The sequence below is a fragment of the Balearica regulorum genome, chromosome 5 (genome assembly GCF_011004875.1).
Source record: "Balearica regulorum gibbericeps isolate bBalReg1 chromosome 5, bBalReg1.pri, whole genome shotgun sequence".
NCBI lineage: Eukaryota > Metazoa > Chordata > Aves > Gruiformes > Gruidae > Balearica > Balearica regulorum.
In genome coordinates, this window is record NC_046188.1 from 39,222,887 (window position 1) to 39,247,339 (window position 24,453).

Here is a 24,453-nt window from a genome sequence, read left to right on the forward strand (position 1 = left end):
AATGACTTTGAAAGTGGGCTGCAGGGCCTCTTTATGGCCCTGTCACCTGTGAGGAAAACTAACTTGCTCTAGCAGAGTTGATGCTAAATCTCTCTTTCCGTTGTAGTGCAACATGGCTACCATAATTGATTCTTAGAGACACCTAACTAAAATGTGATCCTAGAATGATAAATTAAGCTATCCAAACCTTTTGTGTTCGTTCTTTGGCACTGTTCACTTGGTGTTACAGAAATGTAATTGGAGATTGGTTGGATTCTAAACACTTTTAAACACAAGTCAGTATTAAAACAATCATATAAAAGTGTTCAACTCTTTCTTCTTTTCCCTTTTTTTCTCTTAAGGAACTTACTGCCAGCAACGAGAAGTAGAGGCCATCACTGAAGGTGTAGAGGAAGATGAAGGGTTTTGTTGTTGTGAACCAGGCCACCTTCCTCACATGCTTTCCTTTAATGCTGCCTTTGGGCAGCGTTGGCTGGCTTGGGAAGTGCTTGTGACAAAGTATGTTCTGGAGGGTTATAGCATCACTGACAACAGTGCAGCTTCCATGCTTCAAGTCTTTGATCTCCGGAAAATTCTCACTACTTACTATGTGAAGGTATGATTCAGATCGGTACAACCCCCAAGGGGGAGGTGAGCTGGATTACATCTGGGAACTGCTTAATGTCTTCAATGTCTAATGTCTTTCATATGAGGATCATAGAATGTGGTACAAATTATAGACGAATGGACACTTTCATCAAAGGAGGACAGAGTTTGCTGTACTGATGATTACTTGATGCTCTAGTGCATGAGCAGGACAATGGTCCTGCAGTCTAGAACAGAGAGAAGATGCTTTCTAGCTGAAGCTGGAGTAGAAACTTGAAACCTGTTATCCAAATGTAACGGCTGTGTTGTAAATGAAAAGTTAAATGTGTTTCTCTTGGAGAAAGCCAAGCTGCTTCGGTGTTTAAAAGCTGTCCAAACCTGTCTTTTAAAAAAAAAAACAAAAAACCCCCCCAAAAACCCCAACAACAAACAAACAAAAATCCCCACAAACAAAAAAAAACCCACCAAAAAAGCCCTGCAGTTGTAAGAGGACTCAAGGCCTCAGATCCCTCACATCATCAGTTTACTAATCAACATCTTTCATAAGCTACCCTCTTTCAGAGAGCTGAAAAATTTCAGGTTGAAATATTTCCAAGATACTTATACACACACAGATATTGTTGGGTTCCCCGTCCAAAAAAACCCATAAGGGTGTTAAACTGTCTTGTCTTTTATTTAGCATTTGAATTCTTTAGAATTTGAGTATCTAACACTCCATGTTAACTAGATAAAGATTACTATGTATTTGTCTTCCTGCAAAATTAGAGTCCTGTCCTTTTTACCTTTCCTTATTCCTTCAGTGCAAGCTTCAGAAATCTTGACAGTCTCTGAAAAATATACCTGCATACAAAACACTATTGTATTTTCTGTGCAAGTTTGTTGCATCTGTGAGCTAAATAAATGCTACTGTGTATCAGTTTTGTTCATTACCAGGAAATTAATGCAAATGAGTTGGAACAATTGAGATTGCTGACTTTGTTTTATTGCAATACTGACTCATATGTTTAACTACTGCTGTTTCAGGGAATCATCTATTATGTCACAACATCCCCCAAGCTAGAGGAATGGTTAGCTAATGAGACAATGCAGGAAGGACTGCGGTTGTGCACAGACCGCAATTACGTTGATGTAGATCCAACATTTAACCCCAATATTGATGAGGATTATGACCACCGTCTAGCGGGAATCTCAAGAGAGAGTTTCTGTATGATATATTTGAACTGGATAGAATATTGCTGCTCTCGAAGAGAAAAGGTAAATACGAACATGTGAGGAAAGCCATTCACTATACTAGGATGGCCTCAATTTTTTCCCTTGTTGGTTTGACCTACGGGCTGGTTTAATATTGATTTTTAAAATAAAGATTTGTAATTGAAATATTAATTTATAGTTTACTGGTTTTGATCTTCCACTCTTGAGATGTGAATTTAAATTCTCTAAGTAGTGTATGATTTAACCTGCTCATTAATGAATTTTCATTTACCAGCTCAAATAAATCAGTTGAATATGTCAGGCATTTTTCTACATACAAAAGGGTGTGTTTATAGAACTGATGTTTTGTGCTTAAATGTCAGTGTTTTCAAATCAACCCTAACTTAAACAAAAAAACCCCAAACCAAAACCCCCAAAAAACCAAATACCTGTTGCCAGCCTACAAGACTGACTGCATCTTCCTTAGTGGTTATACTGTACTGCTTCTTTGGACCACTGGAATTGGTGGCTTGTGAAAATACTCGTCTCATATTCAAGCCTCTTTCTCTCTCTGCGTCCTTCTGCCTTTTAAATAGAAACGTTAGTTTGTTTGTAGAGGAATGCCTTGAATTCTTACTGTTTAGAACAACCTGTGTGTTGTCTAGTCAAAGTAGTGTTGCCTTTGAGAATAAGCAGAAATTGATTGAGATTAAAGGGACAAGGAATATAATTGGAATTTGTGTTTAATGAAGGATCTGAGACTTCAGAGTTCAGCTTTACTTTAGAAGTAGAAGATTAATTAGAAGCCCATTTTAACAAGTGTAAGATTTAAAGCATTCTGCAGTCAAATGACAAGCAACAGCCAAAGAGAATTGTTTCTCTCCAAGTCATGATCTGGTGAAATATTTTGTGTAGATATTGAAAATCAGGTTTAATCACTTGAATGAATGATACTATTATCTAGGGCATTATATACCCTTTATAGCTACTACTGGCTTGGAGCTTAGACTGAGTTTTCCCTGAATAAAGTTGTAGTCCAGGGAAGTTTTCAGTTAACTTAGGAGTTATATACTCCTCACCAGTAAATGAGAATCCACTTTATTCACTAAAAATATTTTTGTCATAACCCCATAATTTTTCTAATCAACAGTTTGCACACAAGATAAACAGTATCCATGAGGAATGTTGCATGCATCTGTTCAGCCTAGTTTGTCTTATTTCAAATATAGTATGCGTGTGTCTGCCTTTACAAGTACTCTACATACTTGCAAAACTTTCAAAAAAGAATTTCTGTTGAAAGTCTGAGCAGAAGCAACTGGTGTGGTAGGTACATATGCACACTTGAGTTTGTGTATACCTTTGTATGTGTTTGGGTCTCTTTACTCCTTCTGGCAGAATGTTTTTCTGTGACAGTTTCTTTACTCCATTCACCTGACTATTCCTTTTTTCTTTTGTTACTACAAGCCACTGGATTCAAGTAAAGACTCGCCTCTGGTGACACTGTGTTATGGACTGTGTGTTCTAGGGCGGAGAGCATTGGGAACAGCTTCACATCATATGTCTAGGTAATAAAATATTGTTGTTATAAGCTTCCCTTCCTCAAAATCCCTCAGGGTTCTTACATTAGGTATTAGATGAGTACCTCTTCATAAAAGGATCAGATATTTAATGTCATCTTTCCTTTAACTGGACAAATATGATACGTAACCTGTCTTTATTTCAACAGCCACTGAAACGTAACCAAAGAACAGCAAATGAGGGAGAACTTGAATTTTAGCATTTTGTTTTATTGAACTAATGCAAGGTGAGAATTCTAGTGTAGGTAAGCACCAGTGATAACATGACAAAAACAAGAACTGCTTGAGTTCTAAAAGTAAGCCCCACTTTCTGCTCCAAGTATGTGCCTTATATGGAAATACGGGGAAGAAGAGGACAGGTTCTTAAAATGAAGAGGATGAAATTTAGGTCAGACCATAGTGATAAGTTTCACAGTTTAGCTGGCTCTCTGGCAAGCAGTTGTTTTGTACAAATCTCCTTTGGCTCAACTCTGTCATCATATGGCAACCTCTTTCTTGCAGACTGACAGCCTCAACTTACTGTAGAAAGCCAGTGTACAATACAGTTGCATGTTTTGGGAAATCACAAGGTTTAAAAAGAAAGTAGAGAGGCATAATCAGACATGGAAGCTATTGGTCAGCTAGGTGCCAAATGTTGTACTTCACTTTCATGGAAATTGTTGACTAATTCTTCTAAGGACCAATCAGTTGGTACCCCCCCCCCCCCCCCCCCCCCCCGCCCCCGAAGGTCTTGCAGATATGTAGTCATAAGAGTGGTCAGAGTATATTTGATTTTTCACTCTTAAGTTAGCTTAGGAAGTGATACTTGTAAGCATAAGAAAGATGTCAAGGTTTTTATTCTGTACATACATTCACAACTGAAGCAACATGTCCTCCTTAACTGGTTCATTGTGGTGTTACATTCCTTGAAAAATCTTCTCTTTAAAAATCTTCAGAATAAAGTCAAGCATTCCTCACAGTGTTTCTATTTACTTTAGTCTGTGTAAATAGTCTGTTACACGTATGGTTTATTCATTACCTGTTCAGTGTACATAGACATTTAGTGTCCAAGCTTTGCTTACACATCCTTACTCATGTTCTCTTCTCCCTGTCTTATCCTGTAAGTTATCTTTATAGAGAAGAATTGTGTGCCTTTCTGTACAGCTCAGTATTTTCTGCCCCTGCCAGTGATGATAATTGTGGATATTGTATTTCTGTTAATATTTGGGCTGTTTTCTTCCTTTTTTTCTCCCTCAACAGTAATCTGGAATCCTTCTTGTATGGCCTGCATGCCCTATTTAAAGGTGACTTCCGTATATCTTCAATTAGAGATGAATGGATCTTTGCTGACATGGAATTGCTGAGGAAAGTAGTAGTTCCTGGAATACGGATGTCACTTAAGCTGCATCAGGTGAGAGATTACACAGGAAGATGTGTCCAGTTCTTTTTATTTCTGTGTGTTTGCTCTTTTAACAATAAGTGGCTGGGAGAGAGAACAAAGAGGAAGAGAATTAAAGGGCATGTAATAGAGATAGACAACTGAAAATGAGGGAGTATCATGTCTTGTCCTTCATTTTATTATAGTTCATCTGGAAGGTGATAGGAAAAGGGAATGCAATTTATGCTCAGAGCTTGAAAATGACATCAAATGTAGATCAGAGAACACTTCAAGCCCTGTTTCATATCCATCTAGAAATAATTCCCTTATGAACAGCGTCTCTGATTTTCCCTCCCTCCTCCCCTCCCCACATATACGTAGTGGGCTTAAAAGGTTATCATGCCATTCAAAGCTGCACGGCCCTCTCCAGCTGTCCAATGGGAGTTTTCTTGTTCTCTGTTCTTTCTTTTTTGAAGTGTTAGTCATTGATCCCATCACTAAGGTTTCAGGTGAGAATGAGAAGGTTGCTTTTCAGTAAGCTGAAATTGGGCTCGATATTTATGGTGAGGGTGAAGATGAACAATCTCAAATTCCATCCAGTGCCATCTCTTAACTAAGCTCAGCAGGTACAAGAAAGCACATACTGAGTCGTAAGTACTCTCTGAGGGGTGGAGAAAGTGTTGGTACTGTTGAAGAGCAGATTGCTTGAAAATCGTAGTAAGTAGGCAAATCTTAGTTGTGCTTTTTAAATAATGAAGTTGCATTTTTGTCTTTATTGCAGAGTCTAGAAGTCCCCCAAAGCTCCCAGTGATTGAATCCACTCCCTAATATAACACAAACTCCCTGCATTTAGCAGAATATGTATGGTGTTCAGAGTACACATAACAAAGTAGAATAATTAGAAAATCATTGTTGAAACCAGAAGTACCACTTCAACGTTTCTGAAGTGTTCTCAGTGTGTTTGGGTTACTGTGCAGAATGGGCTTGAAACAAGACAGAGACTGAAAAGTGAGAAAAATACAAATGTCTATAATAATAGAAGAAGGTTTTTTCCTGAACGTTACTGTATTAATCTATAAAGGGTGATTTTATTCACTTGCAGTGCAACAGCATATTGAGGCTTCAGCCAGTGCTGGGAATTCAGCTATTAACCACTACCCTTTTTAAACAGAAAGTAATGTGACCTAATACCGAATTGAACTTGCAAATTTTGTTTTTTATTTGACTGGCACTAATGTAAGTTGTGTGTTAGTAACTGATGCTGAAATAGTCTGTCATCATGTTTTAATGTGAACTTTATTAATAGACGCTAAAACTAAAATGCTTCTGCAGGCAATATAAATAGATATAAATCTATTGTAACATTCAACTAGAAATTTACTTGAATCAATAACAGGCAGGTCCTTCCAATCACTTTGGTTTTAAGTTAAAAGGAAGCAAACACAAGTCAACAGTAAATAATCTGTTGGAAAAGAGGTCATCTTTAACAATGTTCTTTAGCAGATATCTGATATTTTTATGTCTAGCTTTGTGCAATGCACTGAGCCTTTCAAGAGTTTGAGGTGTGATATGTTTGATTTTTATACATAGTTACGTCTGAAATGTTAATCATATCTTACTGAATGTGTGTTCTTGGAAATAGGATCACTTCACTTCTCCAGATGAGTATGATGATCCTTCTGTCCTTTATGAAGCCATAACAACCCATGAAGAAAATCTAGTTATAGCACATGAAGGGGACCCTGCTTGGCGAAGTGCAGTTCTTTCCAATTCTCCCTCCCTCCTTGCTCTGCGTCACGTGATGGATGATGGCACCAATGAATATAAAATCATTATGCTGAATAAGCGCTATCTCAGTTTCAGGGTCATTAAGGTAAGCTTTGCACATTCCACAAGGTGACAGTATGTTGTGGTATATTTTAATATAACTATACGAAACTGCTATTTCAACTCAAATCATTACTTTTTTGTTACTGATCTGTCATTGCTAGGGCTACTTCTTCTCATACAGTGGAAGTATTTAATTAGAAAATCAGATACTGACTTAAAATATTTTATTTCTGATCCTATTCTTAGATTTGCTTTATTCTCACTGTTGCAGCCAGTGTCTGTCAGTTCAGCCTTTTAAAGTGAATATGAACACTTGTAGTTCTGCAGTGCAGTATTACATACACTTGTGAAGGCCTAGGCATAGCAAAGCGGTCTTCACACACTCTCATTGTTTGACTTTCTGACACTGCCTTTCTGCTTGGCTTCTGCCTGTCATGTTCTGCAGGTGAATAAGGAGTGTGTGCGTGGCCTGTGGGCAGGACAACAACAGGAGCTTGTCTTCCTGCGTAATCGTAATCCAGAAAGGGGAAGTATCCAAAATGCAAAACAAGCTCTGAGGAACATGATCAACTCCTCTTGTGACCAGCCAATTGGATACCCCATCTACGTCTCGCCTTTGACTACTTCCTATTCAGATAGTCACGAACAGCTTAAGGAGATCCTCGGGGGAGCTATCAGCTTAGGAAACATCAGAAACTTCATAGTGTCTACATGGCACAGGTGAGCTGAGGAAATGAGTTCTCATTAATATGTGTTCATGCTCTCATATTCCATTAACTAGTATCATACATGCCCAACATGGCATAGTTAATAATATTCAGTCACACAAAAATAAATAAGCCTTGGCTTTTATTTCAGGCACGTCTGTACCATATGACAACTGCTTTGGTACAGGATTTATCTTCAAGGCATGTAAGTAATAAGCCACAAACTACATAAATGACAGCTTAGAAAAAACAAGACAAAAAAGTCTAGAACTACAACTTCAGTTTTGATGATGATAGACAATGCAACTTTTGTATTTTTTTCAGTACCATCACTTTTGCAGTCTATAATACCATCCTTACAGAATCAGGGCTATTTGATATGGTTTCTGTCTGGCAAACGTTTAGCATGTATGTTGTTAGTGTGTGCTCATATATAGGGAATTCTGAACAACAGCTAAAGCTTGAGTTCCTAAGTGCTTATAAATACGCTGTATGTCAGAGCCAGAACAACTGGAGTGATAATATAATCCTCCTTCCACATGACCCCTCAGTAACCCAGTACAAACTCTTGCTGTGCTATGTTTTATAGGCCATGAAAACTTTTACTATGCTTCTGGCCCCTTATGTCTGTGCCTCCAAAAGTAACAGTGGCAGCTGTGTGTGGCATTCAGAAATGTGTGTCCCAGCTCTTAGCATTTCCAAGAGCTGGTGCCATAGTTGGAACAGTCCTGTAGCTGTTCTAAGTGTAAATGTGACCATCAGACATCTACAGCACATCAACGCAGAACGTGCTGCTTCACCCCAGAATATGCCACGCTTACTACAGTCAATGATGCTTGTCTTCTGTTGCCATCTGCTTGTCTGACACATAATAGAATAACAGGTGAAAGTATGGCACAGAACAGTATTTGGATCCAAGCTGTGTACTCTTTGGGATTCTAGATCCCAGGGGCAAATAAAATTGGAGAGGAGTGCTTGGTGTATTTGAGCGTGACAGAAAGAAAAGAATAATAAAAATAGGAATTGAAGCGAGGAAGAATGTGCTGTGTTTTTTGTGTTCATCTGAAGTTCATTAATGCAAACAATATGGTGTAAATCTTGTATATGCACTGGAAAACATTGGGCTAGCCTAGTGTCTGAATGCTCAAAATTCACATGAGAACTTTGTGATTTGATTCCAATATGCGCTTCAAACAACTGTGAGTACATTACTGAAGGTAACAAGAAGCTGAATACATTAAAAAGAAAAAAAACAACCTACAAACATTCTTTTCCTGCTCATCTGAATAGACAAAGATTTTGCAGTATAAGGATACACAACTGGTGTGTTAAGGAGCATAAAATTTACTAAACTGTTACAAAATAACCACAATGTTCTACCAGCATTTTATATTTAGAATTTTATCACTTTATTGTACTTCAGAGGTGGCTTGATTTTCTCAAAAGCTATTTATACGAGCATTTGGCTTCTCATAAATAAACGTTACTTGAATAGGTGTCATAAAGAAAACTGCAGTCTCTTAGAAAGCAGTATTTATACTTGCAAAGCATATTCTGAGACAGGCAAGTTTCATCTGATCTTGAGGAATGCTGTGGATTGTGCAGAGTAAAGCCTTTTGCTTGTCATTATAAGGCATTTCTTAGAATCCTGACGACTAGAAGGCCTGACTTCATGTGTCAATTGCATTATGCTTTCAGACTAAGGAAAGGTTGTGGAGCTGGCTGCAATAGCGGTGGAAATATTGAAGATTCAGATGCTGGAGGTGGAGCTTCTTGCACAAGTAACAATGCAACTATCAATGAGTCGCAGAGCAGCATGTCACAAGGCGGAGGGAGTGCAACTACAGGGCAGGGACCTGGAGCAGTACAGCACCCTCCTGTTGCAGCTCATCCCACAGCTCTTCCTGCAGCTCATCCACCAACTCATCCCTCCACTCTGGGTAAAGTTAAAATAAAGCAACAATTTTATACAAGTACAATCCTATAGCCAGAACTGGCCTTTCAGCTCTTTGGAGCAGGCCTATGTTAAAAGAAAAAGCAAACAAAAGTAACTTGATTATGTAGTGTTAACACCTGCTGGATTCATCTCAAACTACAGTGCTGTTTTATGCAATACAAGGCTCCCAAACAGAGATTTGAGCAATAGGGCTATACTTGTGCTGGCAAAACAGGTTAAATAACTTTATATAACACATCTCTACAGATTGGATCTGTTTTGTTGTATTGTCTGCAAATGCTAAACTTGTCATTTTTTGCGAATGTCTTTATAGTTCTTATTTATACAGTGGATGGATTCTCTGTGTTGATATTATTTTAGCTGAATCCTATCCAAGAGTTTGTAGTGATCTGTAGTTAGGGAGGTGATAAACAGTAAAGCTGGGAAAAAGCTTTCCAGACACTGCCTTTACTTACAAAGAAATTAAAAGTGTGTATGTAGTTGACTGAACTCTTTTACACAATTTAAGTAGGTCTGTCAGCTGTGGAGGGGTATCTGCAAGTACTTAGTAATACTTAGTAACAATGACACCAATGCTCATAAAGTGAAAAACGGGAATTGCAGATTAAGTGCATTAATTTTTTCTGAATTTGTTTAAAAACAGCTCTTGCTCTAACAAATTTTCTGACTCAATTTTTGAACATCCTGCCAAGTATATTAAGAAAGAATATTTAGTATTTTGAAACATGGACATCTCTACCTGCTTTAATGCCTTATGTATGGGAAACTTAAGTGTCAATATTAAGAAACAAATTGTTAATGTGGTAAGAGCAAGGCTGAAGCGCTTTTCAAGCTGCTTGTCTTGCAGGATTGTGAATTGAACGGAATATGAAATTCTAAGATAAGATGAATGGAATGTATTGATACGCTCTGCTATATGAAATGCAATAGAGATCTTCTGTAATACAGCTGTTTCAAAAGTTGTTGATTAGACCCATCAGTTTTGTATCTAAGCGCTAAAACGTTTGTATGTCAGAAATCTAATGTGTGTGGGAGGCTTTATCAAACTCTCCTGATTATGTATCTTTTACTTTTAGGCACCAGTCACAGCTCTCACTCTGTGCAGTCAAGCCTTGTCAGACATTCCCCTGCCCGTGCCTCAGTAGCTAGCCATTCATCTTATTGCTACGGCAGTCGTCATTCATCTCTTCGCACATCCACAACAGGCTTTGTGCCTTGTCGGCGCTCTTCCACCAGTCAGATATCCCTTCGTAACCTCCCATCATCCATCCAGTCCCGCCTATCTATGGTGAACCAAATGGAACCTACTGGCCAGACTGGGGTCAGCGCGCAGCATGGACTGCCCTCTTCTAGCAGCTCCAGCCAAAGCATCCCAGCCTGTAAACAGCATGCCCTTGTGGGCTTTCTAGGGACAGAAGGAGGGAGTAATGCAACTGAAACTCAGTCAGGTGGTAATGCAAGCCCTGCAAATCAAATGCAAGCTAAAAAGGATGACGTTATTTACAGAATCCAGGTGAATAGTCCAGAAGAACAAGTTAACCTATGCTTCCATGTGATTTTGTTAGTGTTACCTTGTATGTTGTTGAAATCACTACTTTTAAATATGCACAGAGTCTGGAATGTGTCAGTATACAACTATTGTGCAGTTATATTTGGAGAACTCATACGAGGAAAAGGTTTTCTGGACAACCAGCCTTCCTGCATGCTTGCTTAGGCATCCCTGTTTGTGTTACTTACATGTTTTGCTGTAGTGCGACTTTCAGACTGTCAGCTGAACTTGGTTCCACTTCATACTTAGTTTGCGTTTATTCATTACAACATGTAAAGCTAAACTGCTTCATTTGCAGGGCAGAAAGCAACTAGCTTTTTTCTTTTAAACCAAGTATGTTTTTCCACAAAAGTAAGTGTAACAATACTCACTTTCATATATATTTATGCATTTTCATATGTATTTATTCTTCAGTTATTGCCACAAGTCTGGGCTTACTAAGCAGCAAACAGCACACCATTGATCGCCATTAATCATGGCGGCCTTACTCATTTCGTGAAAATACAGAAATTTGCGTTCTTGCTCTTCTAGCTTTTATTAGCCCCACATACATGTCTTTGGCAGGATATTAGTGGGAAACATCAAGAAGTGTATTTAATAGGATAGATCATAACAAATGTGATTTCATTGCTGGTATCATCTCATTTTAGAGTAATTCTTAGTAAACTGCATCATAGTGCGCAAAATAAAATTAATTTTGTAGGTCTCTGCTTAGTAGCTTTTGTTTGCAGGCAAGGGCCCTTTTATGAAACTGCTTACTTCCTCTGTGTCAGGAGGATACAGGCAAAGTTGGCATGTGCCCTTGGATAGTGGACATTATATGGTTCTCTCTGTCCTTAAATAGGAAGAAGTTTTCAGGAGTTTTTTCCTGCTGCCCCTGTGGAAAGGCCAGTTTACTTCAAAACATGGGGTGGGTCTCAACTAACCATGCTAGTAGATAAGTAGTTCTTCAGCCTAACAGTAAATTCTCTAAGACCATGTTTATTAAGATATTCTGTAAGAAGTGATGAGCCAGTTTTAACGCTCATCATCGCTTAACTCTTCCCTGCTACTGGAACACATGCTGCCAATGCCTGTGTTATGCCAGCTCCTCAGACCCTGCCATCAGCCAGTGTAAGAACTGAAAAGGAGGAGTGGGAAAGGGAACCAGAGGTGCTGCTTCAGACAGCAGTGAACTGGTATATTGTCAGCTGTGTCTGAAACCACAGCCTGATTTCCAAATTGTGCTGCTCAGGCTTTTTCCTAGCCTGGGCTTGAGTTTCCACCATTGGAATTGGTCAGAAATCGATTTCTGTGGGTTTAAGTCAGTTCTCTTAGAAGTATGCAAAAGGTTACAGTTTATCTGTTTCTTTTAAATTTTGGCTGAACTAACAGTCAAAACTCAATTCCTACTTATAGTTAATGGATCCCAGTCAAGTACTGGAAGGGATCAACGTGTCAAAAAGGAAAGAGCTGCAGTGGCCAGATGAGGTGATACGGCTAAAAGCTGGAAGAAACAGCTGGAAAGACTGGAGTCCTCAGGAAGGCATGGAAGGCCATGTAAGTTTTGCTTAGAAGTTGACAAGCTAATTTTAAAAAAGGCAGTGTCTTGATTCTATGGCAGTCTGCCTAGAGGTCAAGGCCAAAGATAAGTGTAAGTTGCATCAGCAGCTGTCCTCCAAGTTACTGTTGCTGGAAGAGCAGGTCTAGAATCCTAATTTGAAGCAGAGGGATATTTCTGCAACTGTATCCAAAAGATGCAGGATGACGATTCGAATGTTGTCAACCACGTCTCCTTCCTTGCCTTCTTCCAGCTCTTGTTATGAACTCTCAGGCATTGTGCTCACTCATCCAACCTCCATTTTCCTTTCCTTAAACTGTCAATCCTTGAGCAAATATGGAAGGTCAATTTACCAACAAGTCCTTAATTGAATGGTTAACAATATTTGTTTTTAAATTACTCTGAAAATAGAGCCAAGTAAGATTGTCTTTTAGATGTCCCTTTTGTTATATAATAGGTATGCGATAGGTGTTTCCTTTAAAAGGAAACCTGCTGTAACTAAAACTTGTGAAAGCCTATGATTTGAAAGTCCACCTCCCTTTTCCCTAGGGGTGTTATATTTGCATTTTATAAAAAAATCACTGCATTAGTTAGAAAATGTATCTCCCAATTTAGGCTCTCTTTAGAAGGAAAAAACCCCAGCTTTTTGGTTTTTACTGAGGTATACATTTTTTAGACCTTTGTGTCTATAAAGATTATAGAATCATAGAATGGTTTGGGTTGGAAGGGACCTCAAAGATCATCTAGTTCCAATCCCCCTGCTGCGGGCAGGGACACCCTCCACTAGACCACATTGCCCAAAGCCCCATCCAACCTGGCCTTGAACACTTCCAGGGAGGGGTCCTCCACAGCTTCTCTGGGCAACCTATTCCAGTGCCTCACCACTCTTGTAGTAAAGATGCTCCAGTGAGTATTCTTTCACTGAGAAATAGTAAAAGGGAAGAGTCACTGACACTGTGTCTGCATTGTTTCATTGATCCAACTGTATTTTCATTTGGAGTATGTCGGTTCTGACAGTTTATAAGAATTTGCTTTGACTATTTATCTCAATTGGAGACATTATTTATAAATTGGATTCAGAGGCTGGATTTTGCTGCCTGAAAGTCTACATCACTGTGGATGTATATGCAAACTTCAGTTAAGAAGTGGCAATATGTTGATAACACAGCGTATGCCAACTCTACCTTGAAGTTATATGTATGTGAAGGAAGGGCCCTGGAATTAAATTTCTTCCGCAAATAATTTTATCATAGTTGATGGTCTGCTCTTAAGATAGTAGGGTTACCTTCTGGTAACACCTTGGAGTAGAATGCTGTTGTAAATGTTCATAGCTATGTTGGGTTTAGATGTTACACTTCTGAAATTTTCTTGTTAGCTATTGCAGATCAAGAATGTTGTAACGATGGTGAATGTAAAGGGTTATATCAAAATATGTCCTGTTGCCTGGTATCATTGGACAATTTTTTGGGGGAGTTCATGAGCGTGTTTTGCAAATTGCAGTATGCTGACATGTACAGTGATTGATGTTACAGAAAGATTAAAACAAGCGGATTTGAAGGTCAGAGTAAGCTACTATTCTGGATGCTTCTCATCTATTTTTGGTGCAGCATACTGGCAGGTTTTTTTAGAAGAGCATCTTTTAACCGAAGAAGAAAGGGGAAAAGCATCAGATTATCCTACATGTGATCAGGAGGAGAGGATTTAACTTGATGACATAGTTTCCACTGTCTGCTTCAGCTGCCTGTGGTTAAACATACTAGTATCAGTAAAGCCATTAGCTCTTAGGACAGTCGTCCCTTTGTGATCCCGTGACTGTGGTCCTTTCTGCAAACAGGCAGAAATGATTCTTACCCGCTTCAGAAAAACGCGTGTCCTGGTACTACCTATGTATCAATAATTATGGCCGTATTCTGAGTGGCATATAGATTTTCCTGTGGCATATCAAGGGGAAAGAATCACTAGTCAAAAGCAGAAGGAAGCAAAGGAAAGATTGGAAGAGAATGGTGAAAGACAAAAAGAGAAAAGAGATGAAAAGAGACAACCACGTTGTTTCTGGGTTTTGTGCGTGGGGATATAGAGATTCAGGATTTGAATTATGACAAAAGTTTGGGAGTCATTGCACTAGGGGGTGTGTGTGTTCTATATCTGGTTTCTTGAATTGTATGAAGTATCAAAATGTATTTTACTGTTGTGATGAGTGAAGAGTAGGTTGTGTTAGACCCAATGATGATGATATGACCCTTAGTTAATGCTCATCTAAGGGTGATACTGCAGGTGACGTCTAAGGGTGAATTTCTGAGAACTACATCTCAGTTGTTAAAAACTTCTACCACATAGGAAAAAAGCATTTTGCCTAACTTTGCATTTTATTTTGCTGAGCATACAGTATATATAATACACAAAGACATAGGGTTTCTTCAAGGAAATGAAATTTAGCAATCCTCTTTCTGTTGTAGCTACTTTTTTTTCCAGGGCTTTGAGATTGAGGTATATTCTGCATTATCTTTCTGTGATACCTGACACTGGCATGCAGAAGAACCCTTTTTCACCCAGGAGATTCTTACCACCTCTTGACTATCTAGTGATGTCGTTTTACATGTTATCAGTTGTTTATGGGCATCACATAAATGCCAGTCATGATAGAAGAGATGGTAAAACTGAGTGTGGGGGGATGGCTGCGGTGAGTTATAATCTGTGTACAACTTGCGCATATACACAGTTTTTTTTAGCCACAATACTGATGCCTTTGGAGTCAGCCCTTAGCTATCTCAAAGGCACCAGTTTTAAATTGAACAAGGATGTAGTACATGGACTTTATTGGGAAATGTTTTATGTGTCTGGGGATAGAATATTTCTGGCCTCACTCCATACAGCCAGAATAAAAAGTTTATTTGGACAGACCTTGAAGTCAGACTTGAACGGACTTCTTAAGTATCATGCTGGTTGCATCAAACAAAGGGGAACTAAAGACACCATGCTTCCCTGGCTGAAATGCTCTCCCTGTGGATGCAGTGTAGGTCTCATGAATCTCCTTCACTCAGTGTTAGAGAAATTGGTATCTGTCAGCTGGGTATAGTGAGGATTAAGGGGGTCTCTTGAATTTGATCTTGGAAGATGTAGATTACTTGTGTTCTGTCCTTTTCCCCCCAATTGTATCTTTAGAACTTTTGAAACCTGTACTGTCCTGGATTTTGTAAAAATTAGTTCTGTTTGCTTTGTATCTACCTTGTCTTGAATTTAGGGTTGTTTTCCCACAAATGGCAAATTGGAGATAATTCTATTTCTGTAGATCTGGCAATACTTAAAACTCTGTTACTGGAGCATTGTTGTGGTTCCTTGGGGGCACTCAGAAGTTAAAGGTGTATTTTTACGGAGGCAGCTGAGCGGAGTGTTGGCCATACAATGACCTGTATTGAAAAGGGACCTTCTGGTGGTCAATATCAGGCAGGATCCTTGGAAGCAGAAGATCAAAGTATCTGAATTCTATAGAACCAAGAGAGTATGGGACAGTAGTTTGTGGCACTGTTTCTGAAAACCTTCCTCATTGTAATATTTTTTCACTTTAAATGATCTTTGAATAATTTAATTTAAAAGATCAACCTTAAATTCACAGCGAGTAGGGAAGAAAATTAGGGCAAGGGATTTAACTTAGAGATAGTAGTTTGCACCTAACCCCTGGTAAACTGCGGTTCTGTGCTATTATGTGCTGCACAACACTGAGGTATTTTAAGACTATTACAGCTAGAGCATCAAAATATTCCAAATCTGTATGTTTACACTTTTTTCAATTGTCACTCACTTTGCATGACTCTTTGGTTCTGATTTGGGTTGTTTGTTCCTGCTGAAATTCAATCAAAGGCTGGCTGTTGTTGGGTAAGCTGCAGATTTCCAGCAAGACTTCGATGAGTACCTTATCTGTGGGTATGCTGTCACTGAAAAATGAGCAGCAAAGTCAGTATAGCACTTCTATTGCTCCTTTTGCCCTGTAAGGGTCTAGGATTATCAGCCACAACTTTGATATGGCAGTTCTCCCTATGGAACTTACGTTTTATTGTTCTTTTTTCCCCCCCCCCAGGTGATTCACCGCTGGGTGCCTTGCAGCAGAGATCCAAGCAGTCGGTCGCATATAGATAAAACCATCCTGCTGGTTCAAATCGAAGATAAATACGTTGCTGTTGTTGAAACTGGAGTCCTTGAACTTGGGGCTGAAGTGTAAATCTCTTTGAGACTGAAACTTCCCCTTCTCCAACGATTCAGAAGAGAGAAGGCTCCAGAAGCAGCAGCTCCCAGGACGTGAAACTTCGGTCCAGTTGTAGGAAAGGACTTGAAACACAGATTTGTCTAAGTTCCTTTCCCCAAATAAACAAGTGTAAGAAATTTTTTTAAGTTGTTAGCTGCTGAAGAAACATTTGCATGAAGGATAGATTTGTTGAGACATATCTTTTTGTTTATAAATTTTGTTTATGCATTGCGTAATGCTTTAAATCAACAAACTTTTCAGTTCTAAGATCAGAGCACCTCATATTTTTCTAATTGTTTTGCCAAAAATTGCCATGTCTTGTCACAGAGTGCGTGGAATTCATCCACCTTATTTTAAAGAAATTGACTACAAACCTTCAGTTTGGTGAAACAGTGTAAAGGTTTCAGGTGTGGCAAGAAGAGACTGAACAGATGTATAGATTCTTATTCCTTATGAGCTAAACATTAATGAGAACTGCACTAATTTTTTTACAGCAATGCACTAAAAACAACCCTGAGATTGCTGAGAACATTTATTTATATATATAAATATAAGTATATAAAATACCATTATTTAAATTGCCTTTGGGATTAATCCCCTCCCTCTCCATATACATGTTGATGGTAAGGGCTGTGCCATGGGTTTGGTTCGATGTTCTGTATTTCGTACAAGTGCATTTGCTGCATCCTCTTCACAATAAATGGTAAAATAACAAATATATAGAAGAGCACCTGAGTATCCCTGTACTACATCAGACTCTATTGTGGTGGCAGTGGTATCCCAAATCTGTACAACACGTCTAGCTTTAAAGTGGACCCCAATATACTACCTTTCGTGTGTCCTCCCTCAGCTAGCCATGGCTACTTTGCTGCTTTACACCCAGAGCTGGCTATGTTGTTTCGTTGGCTCTTCTCTGGCAGACACAGCAAGTTTTCAAGGGGGAGGTGCAGCTCCATGATTACTTGATGGGTGCTTGAAGGTTGGTTTTTGGTTTTTTTTTTTTTATTCCATCCAGTTTAATAAGAAAAAACAGCAACAACAAAACACCCCCAAAACCAAACCAAAACAAAAAACCCCAACAAAAACTTGACTTCAGCTTTTAAAGAGCTTTTATAGAAGGCACAGCCCTAAACTTGTATCACTTTTACCACCTTGCCTTTTCTTTCCCTTTAGTCTTCATTCTTTTCTATGACTTGAATTTTATTTTCTGTGATTATATATTCTATGTAAGTGTAATTTGAGTATTTATAACTGTGAAGTTGAATTATTCATGTGTTACATATCCTAGGTTTTATTGTATTTTTTTTAAAAGTGTGTATTCAGGGAAACAAGTAACTCAGAACTATCATGGGAGTGTGAGAGGGAAACTGGTTTGTTCTTGACTTGCAGTTCCTATGACTCGCTTCTCTTAATCCGTAAGAAAAAAAATGTACCTGTTGTGATTTGTTTCCTGTTTCTGACCTGTAATTATGTAGGATTCTGTGGGGGAAACTGCACACGGTCCTAGCTTTTGGGAGCAGCCATCTTCTTCCCAGTCACCTCCGCTTCTTTATATGTAACGTAACCAGAAGAGACTTCTCATATACCGCAGAGGTTATTGTAATTATTTCTCTGACATCAGAGAAACCTTGTCCATTATGTACCTAATGTAAGAGTGAAATTATATGGGATGAGAAAAAACAAAGGAAGAAACAGCTACCTAAGTAATATTGGTATTCCGACTCAAGTCACTGTATGCCATCCAGCCATGAAAGGGTAAGTCTGTGTGCCTGGTAGCTAGTCAATTCTCGATACTGTTCCCAGTGAATTATACTGGGAGCTTGCTTACAACATATACTATGCAAACTTGTACTCGAAGTACTGTGCATCTTACAGTTGCATATTACTGTTTGGTTTACACGTATGCAGTCCCATTTAATCTTGGTATAAAGGCACAGTTCCAGATCTGCCACCATTGAAATAATTTTGCTGTTCCACACAGTTTATAATATGTGCACATTATAGTGTAGTTGAATTCATCTCCTGCATATCTGAAAATGTAGTACAGTAGATGAACCTTCTTCAGCGGTCTGGTAATGTTGCTGTGAGGAACGAAGAAAATGTGTAAGTTTTGAATTGAAAGTGTTTTAGTTATGGTTTTATTCTGTGTCCTTCAGGTGATTACAGAGTTTCCTGTATAACTAGGAATATCACTTCATTTTAGAAAGAAGAATCTGTTTGAAAATAGGCCCACTTTTGATATTAGTTGCACTAGGTTTTTTGTTGTACTGAAGCCTTGAGGTAAACAAATGACTGAAAACCAAAATACATAGGGTTTTTTGGTTGGTTTTTTTGTTCGTTTGTTCTTAAACTTGACTGAAGCAACTTTTAGTATGTTAACCCTGGCTCTCAATAATCTTTCTTACTCTCTTCAGGGCAAGATAATGACAATGTCTGTTGCTGGTAATAGACATGATAGGAATTAATGGCTTGTTAGCATAAAAATTCTAGAGAATATGTAACTGCCTGGAAAGAGATCAGCAAACAGCAGATGGGGAGAAAGAAAGGCTTTTTTTAAGGGGCAAAGAGAGTTGGTGGATCTATTTATTTTTTTAATCTTAAGACTTTGGTGATCATCCTTCAGGAGATGGATTTTAACGTGGCCGGTTAACAACAGGTTAATACCTTCTTTCAGATACTCAGCAAACACCTGTTTGAAGCCATTCACATACAGCGCTCATACCTATTCCAGATCTGTTCAATGCCACCTAGTTGAAATTTTACTCTTCCATAAGGCTTTGGAAAAAGTTTTCCTGCATTCTGAACTCTTAATATTCCTATCTGATTGTATGTTGCTTTGTGCAAAGTTTGTGTCTTGGTTTCCACTGTGCAAGTGACAAAACCGTGTTTGGTTTTCTTCTGACTCCCCTCAGGATCGATCTGTCCATGGAAACCTCTGTTCTAGATGGAGATAACTTCATTTCTTGTTTTCTTTTGCCCTTGTCTTCATGTGTAATATTTTTTTTTCCTGTTGTGAGTATGGAAAAGATGAGTATTTTCAAATTAGTCCTGTCAGTCCACATTGAACTCTGCATAGAGCAGATTTTTTTTCTCTTTCTAAGCTTTCATGAAAACCCCATATAAATGAGTTCTTGAGCTCTGTCCACTTGCATTGTGTGATATTCTCTTGCCATAAGAACATTCCAGTTAAGTCCTGTTGTTTTAGCTTCCAGGTAGATCCCAATCTTGTTTCTCTCAGATTTTTTTAAAGGTGGTATCTATGTGTACATACGTAAGGACTTACTGCTCCTTAAATAATTACAGCAAAATGCTTGAAAACCTCACTAATCAGATGATGTTCATTGGTAAAAATGGCTGCTACTTAATTTCTTAAAACCTCTTCCCATTTTACCTCCCTGTGAAATCTCTTAAAATGTTCTGATTAAACAAAACCCTATGTGGCACCACTGATGTGCATGTGACACCACTGATGACACCTAGACTTCTGTGCCACTTGCACTGTGTGATACTTGTGATGAATTCTGAGGATCTCTCTCATGATTCAGCATTTCTGAAATGATTTTGGAGTTGAGGGGAGAGCAAGGGGGAAGATGGTGGTGGTGATTATTTTTTAAGGTAATTCCATGTAGATTGAATGGTCCTACAGCCACTTTGCTTGGGACATTTGGCACGTTCCTGAGTGATGATCTCAATTTTCCAGTCAGATGTGTCATTAGTTCATCACCAGGCATTCCTTACCCCCATGTTCACTCTCCCTTTGGGAACTGGAGGACTCTTTGAGAAGCCTGGATGACTGGTGAGGTGAAAGACGAAGACTTGTGGCACAGGTCTGTGCCTTTGGCTGTTTGGCAAGCAGCTGCGAAGCTTTGTCTGGACTTGGGCAAGGGGGGAGAAGAGATGCCTTACAGTGGGATTCAACTTCAGATTGTTTCTCTGATCACGCACACACCACCATACGACCTAGGAGTGTAGATACAAAGACACCGCTTTGAAGATCTTTCTCAATTACAGACCTCTCCATTCACAAAATGGAGCAGGATAGATTGCGCTTCTTACCATTAACAATATTATTCAAATATTATTCAACTTATATTGGATTTGAGGTTATACCACCACAGGTTTTATGTACTTGATTTTATTAAGGATTTTTATACCTATTATATAGGCAACTACTTGTTTCTTGTCTGGCTTGCTAATGCAGTACAGTCAGTGATGCTGGACTCTCAGAAATTATACTGGTAATTACTGGTGCCTTAGTAAAAAAGTGGGTGCATAACACCTTGGTGGAAAGTAAAGCATGTGGCTTGTTTCACCCCAGCATGATACACATATTTCCAAAACGGTGATTAAGATGGCTGCTCCAAAAGATTTCAGGAGTATACCTACATCGCTCGGTCACAAACGGCTGAATAGAGCAATTTTTATGACTTCGGGTCTGTATGGTTTGAATAGATAATTGCAGTCCACCGAGTCCACAACTCAAAGATGGCGATCAAAAGCTGGATACGATAACTTGTTACACAGACATCCCCAAAAGCTGCTGGCCAGGAAGTGAAGGGAGAGGGGAGTAGAGCAGCAATGGGAGGCTGGCTTCGGTTTTCAATGGACAATGAGAATACATGTTGCCTCTACCAGCAAACGGCTACCTTGCCAGGGATAGGGATATATGTACCTGCGTGTCTGTGAGTGTGTATGTGTCTGCGTGCGTTACTGGAAACAGCCTGTAAATATTGTAGCTGTTTAAAATGGAAAAGGCAGAGAAGTTTTTTGCAACATGTTGCAGCAAAAGGACAGTATTGACAGTGGAGAAACACTGAGAAATAAAAAACCTTTTTTCACTTGTTGTCATTTATTGCACTATTACATTCTCTTCACGTGTCATTCTTACAAGTTCCCTGTAACTGCTATTTTAAGTTTACTCAAATTACCCTTTAATGAAGGATTCTCTTAATTTACAATTATTATGTAGCTGTAGTAGTAGAAAGGAGATCCTCACTGTTCCTGTTTTACTGCCAGCATCATCTCTCTCTTTATGCTTCTACATAGTGCCCTGTGCCCTCCTCTTCTACAGTTAAAATGTTTTTCTCTTGCCTTTGTTGAAGCAGTTTTTGTATTTGAAAAAGATTCAGAGAGAAAGGAAATCTATGATAAAGCCCGGAACACTATTGTACGGTCTTTATGCTCAGTAATTTTCCATTCTTCATACTGGCCAGGGAAATATTTTACCTAGTGTGGTTTAATCAGTGATTTCTAACTTACTGTTGTCCTTGATCTGAGATCCAAGTGCTGCATTGTGTGAAGTCCTGAGGAACGCTACGCTTGCGTGAAGCACTTGTTGATACAGTGATACCAATGTAAAAATACTCAGCTGCTGTCTGTCCACTGTCTCATATTTCTTCATGGTAGTACAGAGAATTACACTGTCATCCCTCTGCGTTAGAAGTGAGTTTTTCGAACATGCAAATGGTGACGTTCATTGGACAGCTCTAGGTATTTCAAAATAAAGATTGGATATTTTTTTTTTTTTTAAATCAGACCAAACCATCATCTTCCACCTCCTGGAACTTGGTTCTGTTTGCCTGCACTAGACAAGGTGCCTTGACCAAGAACTTCTTCAGGCCTTAATTTATGAATGAAAAAGGAGAGTACAAATATAACAAGTGGTCTTCAGGAGAAAAAAAGTCCTTTTTAATAAAAGAGCATTTCATTGAAGAGTGCAAAAAGTCTGTAACTGAAGTGCTTAGGGGTGGCAAAGGAAAATATTTAAGGCAAAGGATTCATGCTGTAGTCTACTGTTTGTTGCTGTCAGTGTCAGCCAAAGGCCTGGAACTGGTGAAAATTGGTGGGCTGGACCCCTGGTTAGTGGTTGGCGTCTATTTACCGGTTGAGTTTTTGCCTGAGAGAAATGTAATTCCCATGCTCCAAGCCTGTATATCCACCTGAGCCAATGTCTGGGAACAGGAGCATGCTTGTTTCAAAACATACACCTGGCCAGAGCGTAATGGCTATCACATGGCTTCCCTGTAATGCCAAAGATGATCCTCTACCATGTTTTTAAGCGGCCGCCTTCTGAAAAATAATTGTGTGGAAAGGAGCAGCCAGTGACGAAGCAGGTCATCCTTGGGTTCCAGCAGAACAGGGCCACGCTTACCTCTGAGCATCTCTGAGGAGAGTTTTCCCTCTTGGTCGGATCAGCTTGAATGGATTTTGCTCTGACTCATCAGGAAGTGGTTTGGGTTTTTTCCTGAGATAGTGGTGCGGAAGAGCTCATCATATCGCAGCGCTAACAGCGTATAGCGCTGATGATGCAGGGGTGCGGAAGTGCTTTTGGTGCAAACTCAAGAAATGGCTCACGCAGTTAAACTGCTTACGCAAGAGCTCTGTTTTACCTTTTTCCTGGTGGTTCAGCTGCGGGGCTTTGCTATGTGAACAGAAAGAGCAGCAGGTTGTGCTGTTCCTGTAAACAGGAGAAAGGGTGGGGTTTGGGCTGAGCATTTTGGTTCCTTTTCAGCTCCCTTTTCTGCCTTTATACTTTTGTAACTGAAAAGTTACTTTGGGCCTTCTTCAGTCTATCAAAAATGTGTGAGGAGATTAGCTGTGTCGGAAACAAGTCTTTGCAACTCCACTCTTTCTGAGCTGCAGCTCAGTGCTGACTTTTAGGTTTATGGAGCAAATAAGCACGTCCCATGCTGCAGGACTGTGAAACTGAGATGATGCTTAGGAGAAAAAGACCTGCAAGCTTTGATTCCTGGAGTGTTACAGAAGGGAAGGGGTCCCAGCCCCGGCGGTGGGCCCGTCTCCGCGGTGGCCGCAGCCTTCCTGAACCGCAGCATAAGCTGTGCGGACCGGACGCAACGAGCGGGGAAGGCGGGCGATGCCCAGGGCGCCCGGGCCCCGCTGCTGCTGCCCCTGCTGCTGCCGCTGCTGCTGCTGCCCCTGCTGCTGCTGCTGCCCCTGCTGCTGCTGCCGCCCCTGCTGCTGCTGCCGCTGCCCCTGCTGCCGCCGCTGCTGCTGCTGCTCGGAGCCCGGCGCACGGGTGCCGTTCCGGGGCGGCCCGGCCCGGCCCCGCTGCCCTCCCCCGGTGCCGCGGGAGGGGGGGGGCGCCCCGCGGCCGGCAGGGGGCGGCAGTGCCCGCGGAACGCCCGGGGCCGCCGGGGGGGTCGGGGCTGCGCTGGGGCCGGGGCAGAGCCCCGCTCCGCGCCTGGGCCCCGGGCTTAGAGTCGGTGGGGAAGGGTGGTCTTCGAGCGAGGAAGCGGACAAGCGGGGGGGCTCGGGGCGGCCTTTTTGATGTTCGCCAGCCCCAGCGCTTGCAAGCCTCTGCCGGAGAGGACGCGGCGAAAGACAATGCCTGTGATTGCAGAGAGCTGGTTTTTAAATCCCCACCTGGCTTTCTGCTTGCTCATCTGTTCCAGCGAGCCTTTGGGGTTGGTTTTTTTCAGTGATGCCATTTTAATCTCTACCCCCCACCAAAGCAACCAGATGTTTCTGCTAAGCTAAGCGACAAAGCCGACGGCAGCGTTCACACGCGATGGGTTAGCGCTGGGCTGCCCCGTTAATCCTGCGTGGAGAGGAGGCTGCAGCCCTTCCCTGCGGGGCTGCGGGGGGCTCCGGCTGGAGCGCCTGTGGCAGAAAGCCCCTGCTAGTTGGTGCCCTTGTGCTGGGGCTGCCCCCTCCAGATGGGAACCCCAACCCTAACCCCAGCAGCCCGGCAATGGGAACGTGCCGAGGGGCAGGGCTCCAATCCCTCCAGCCACTGCAGAGGCTCAGCACTTCATTTAGGGATCCCACGGACCTTGCTGGGCCACCACATATTAATATTGATGAGCCTCTCACACCCATCAGTGAAAACCACTGAGAAATTCTTCACGTGGCATGGGAGCAGAGTAGCCCACGTCCCCACGGCAGCACAGGCAGCGTTGC

The 24,453-nt window shown here is 40.5% G+C and overlaps 1 protein-coding gene across 14 annotated transcripts in view; it reads left to right on the forward strand.

The window, feature by feature from the left end:
* Positions 1–21,371, forward strand: part of PCNX1 (pecanex 1) — a 94,797-nt gene extending 73,426 nt beyond the window's left edge. For 11 of the 14 annotated variants that reach the window (XM_075754258.1, XM_075754252.1, XM_075754253.1 and 8 more), the window contains 11 exons: positions 342–595; positions 1,609–1,839; positions 3,241–3,341; positions 4,593–4,743; positions 6,353–6,583; positions 6,986–7,260; positions 8,946–9,187; positions 10,281–10,717; positions 11,598–11,663; positions 12,152–12,292; positions 16,369–21,371. In XM_075754258.1, the coding sequence (XP_075610373.1) occupies positions 342–595; positions 1,609–1,839; positions 3,241–3,341; positions 4,593–4,743; positions 6,353–6,583; positions 6,986–7,260; positions 8,946–9,187; positions 10,281–10,717; positions 11,598–11,663; positions 12,152–12,292; positions 16,369–16,509 (2,270 nt within the window). In that variant the 3' untranslated portion in view covers positions 16,510–21,371. The remainder of the gene's footprint in view (positions 1–341; positions 596–1,608; positions 1,840–3,240; positions 3,342–4,592; positions 4,744–6,352; positions 6,584–6,985; positions 7,261–8,945; positions 9,188–10,280; positions 10,718–11,597; positions 11,664–12,151; positions 12,293–16,368) is intronic. The other 3 variants (XM_075754255.1, XM_075754266.1, XM_075754259.1) reach the window with 2 other exon arrangements.
* Positions 21,372–24,453: the final 3,082 nt, after the last annotated feature.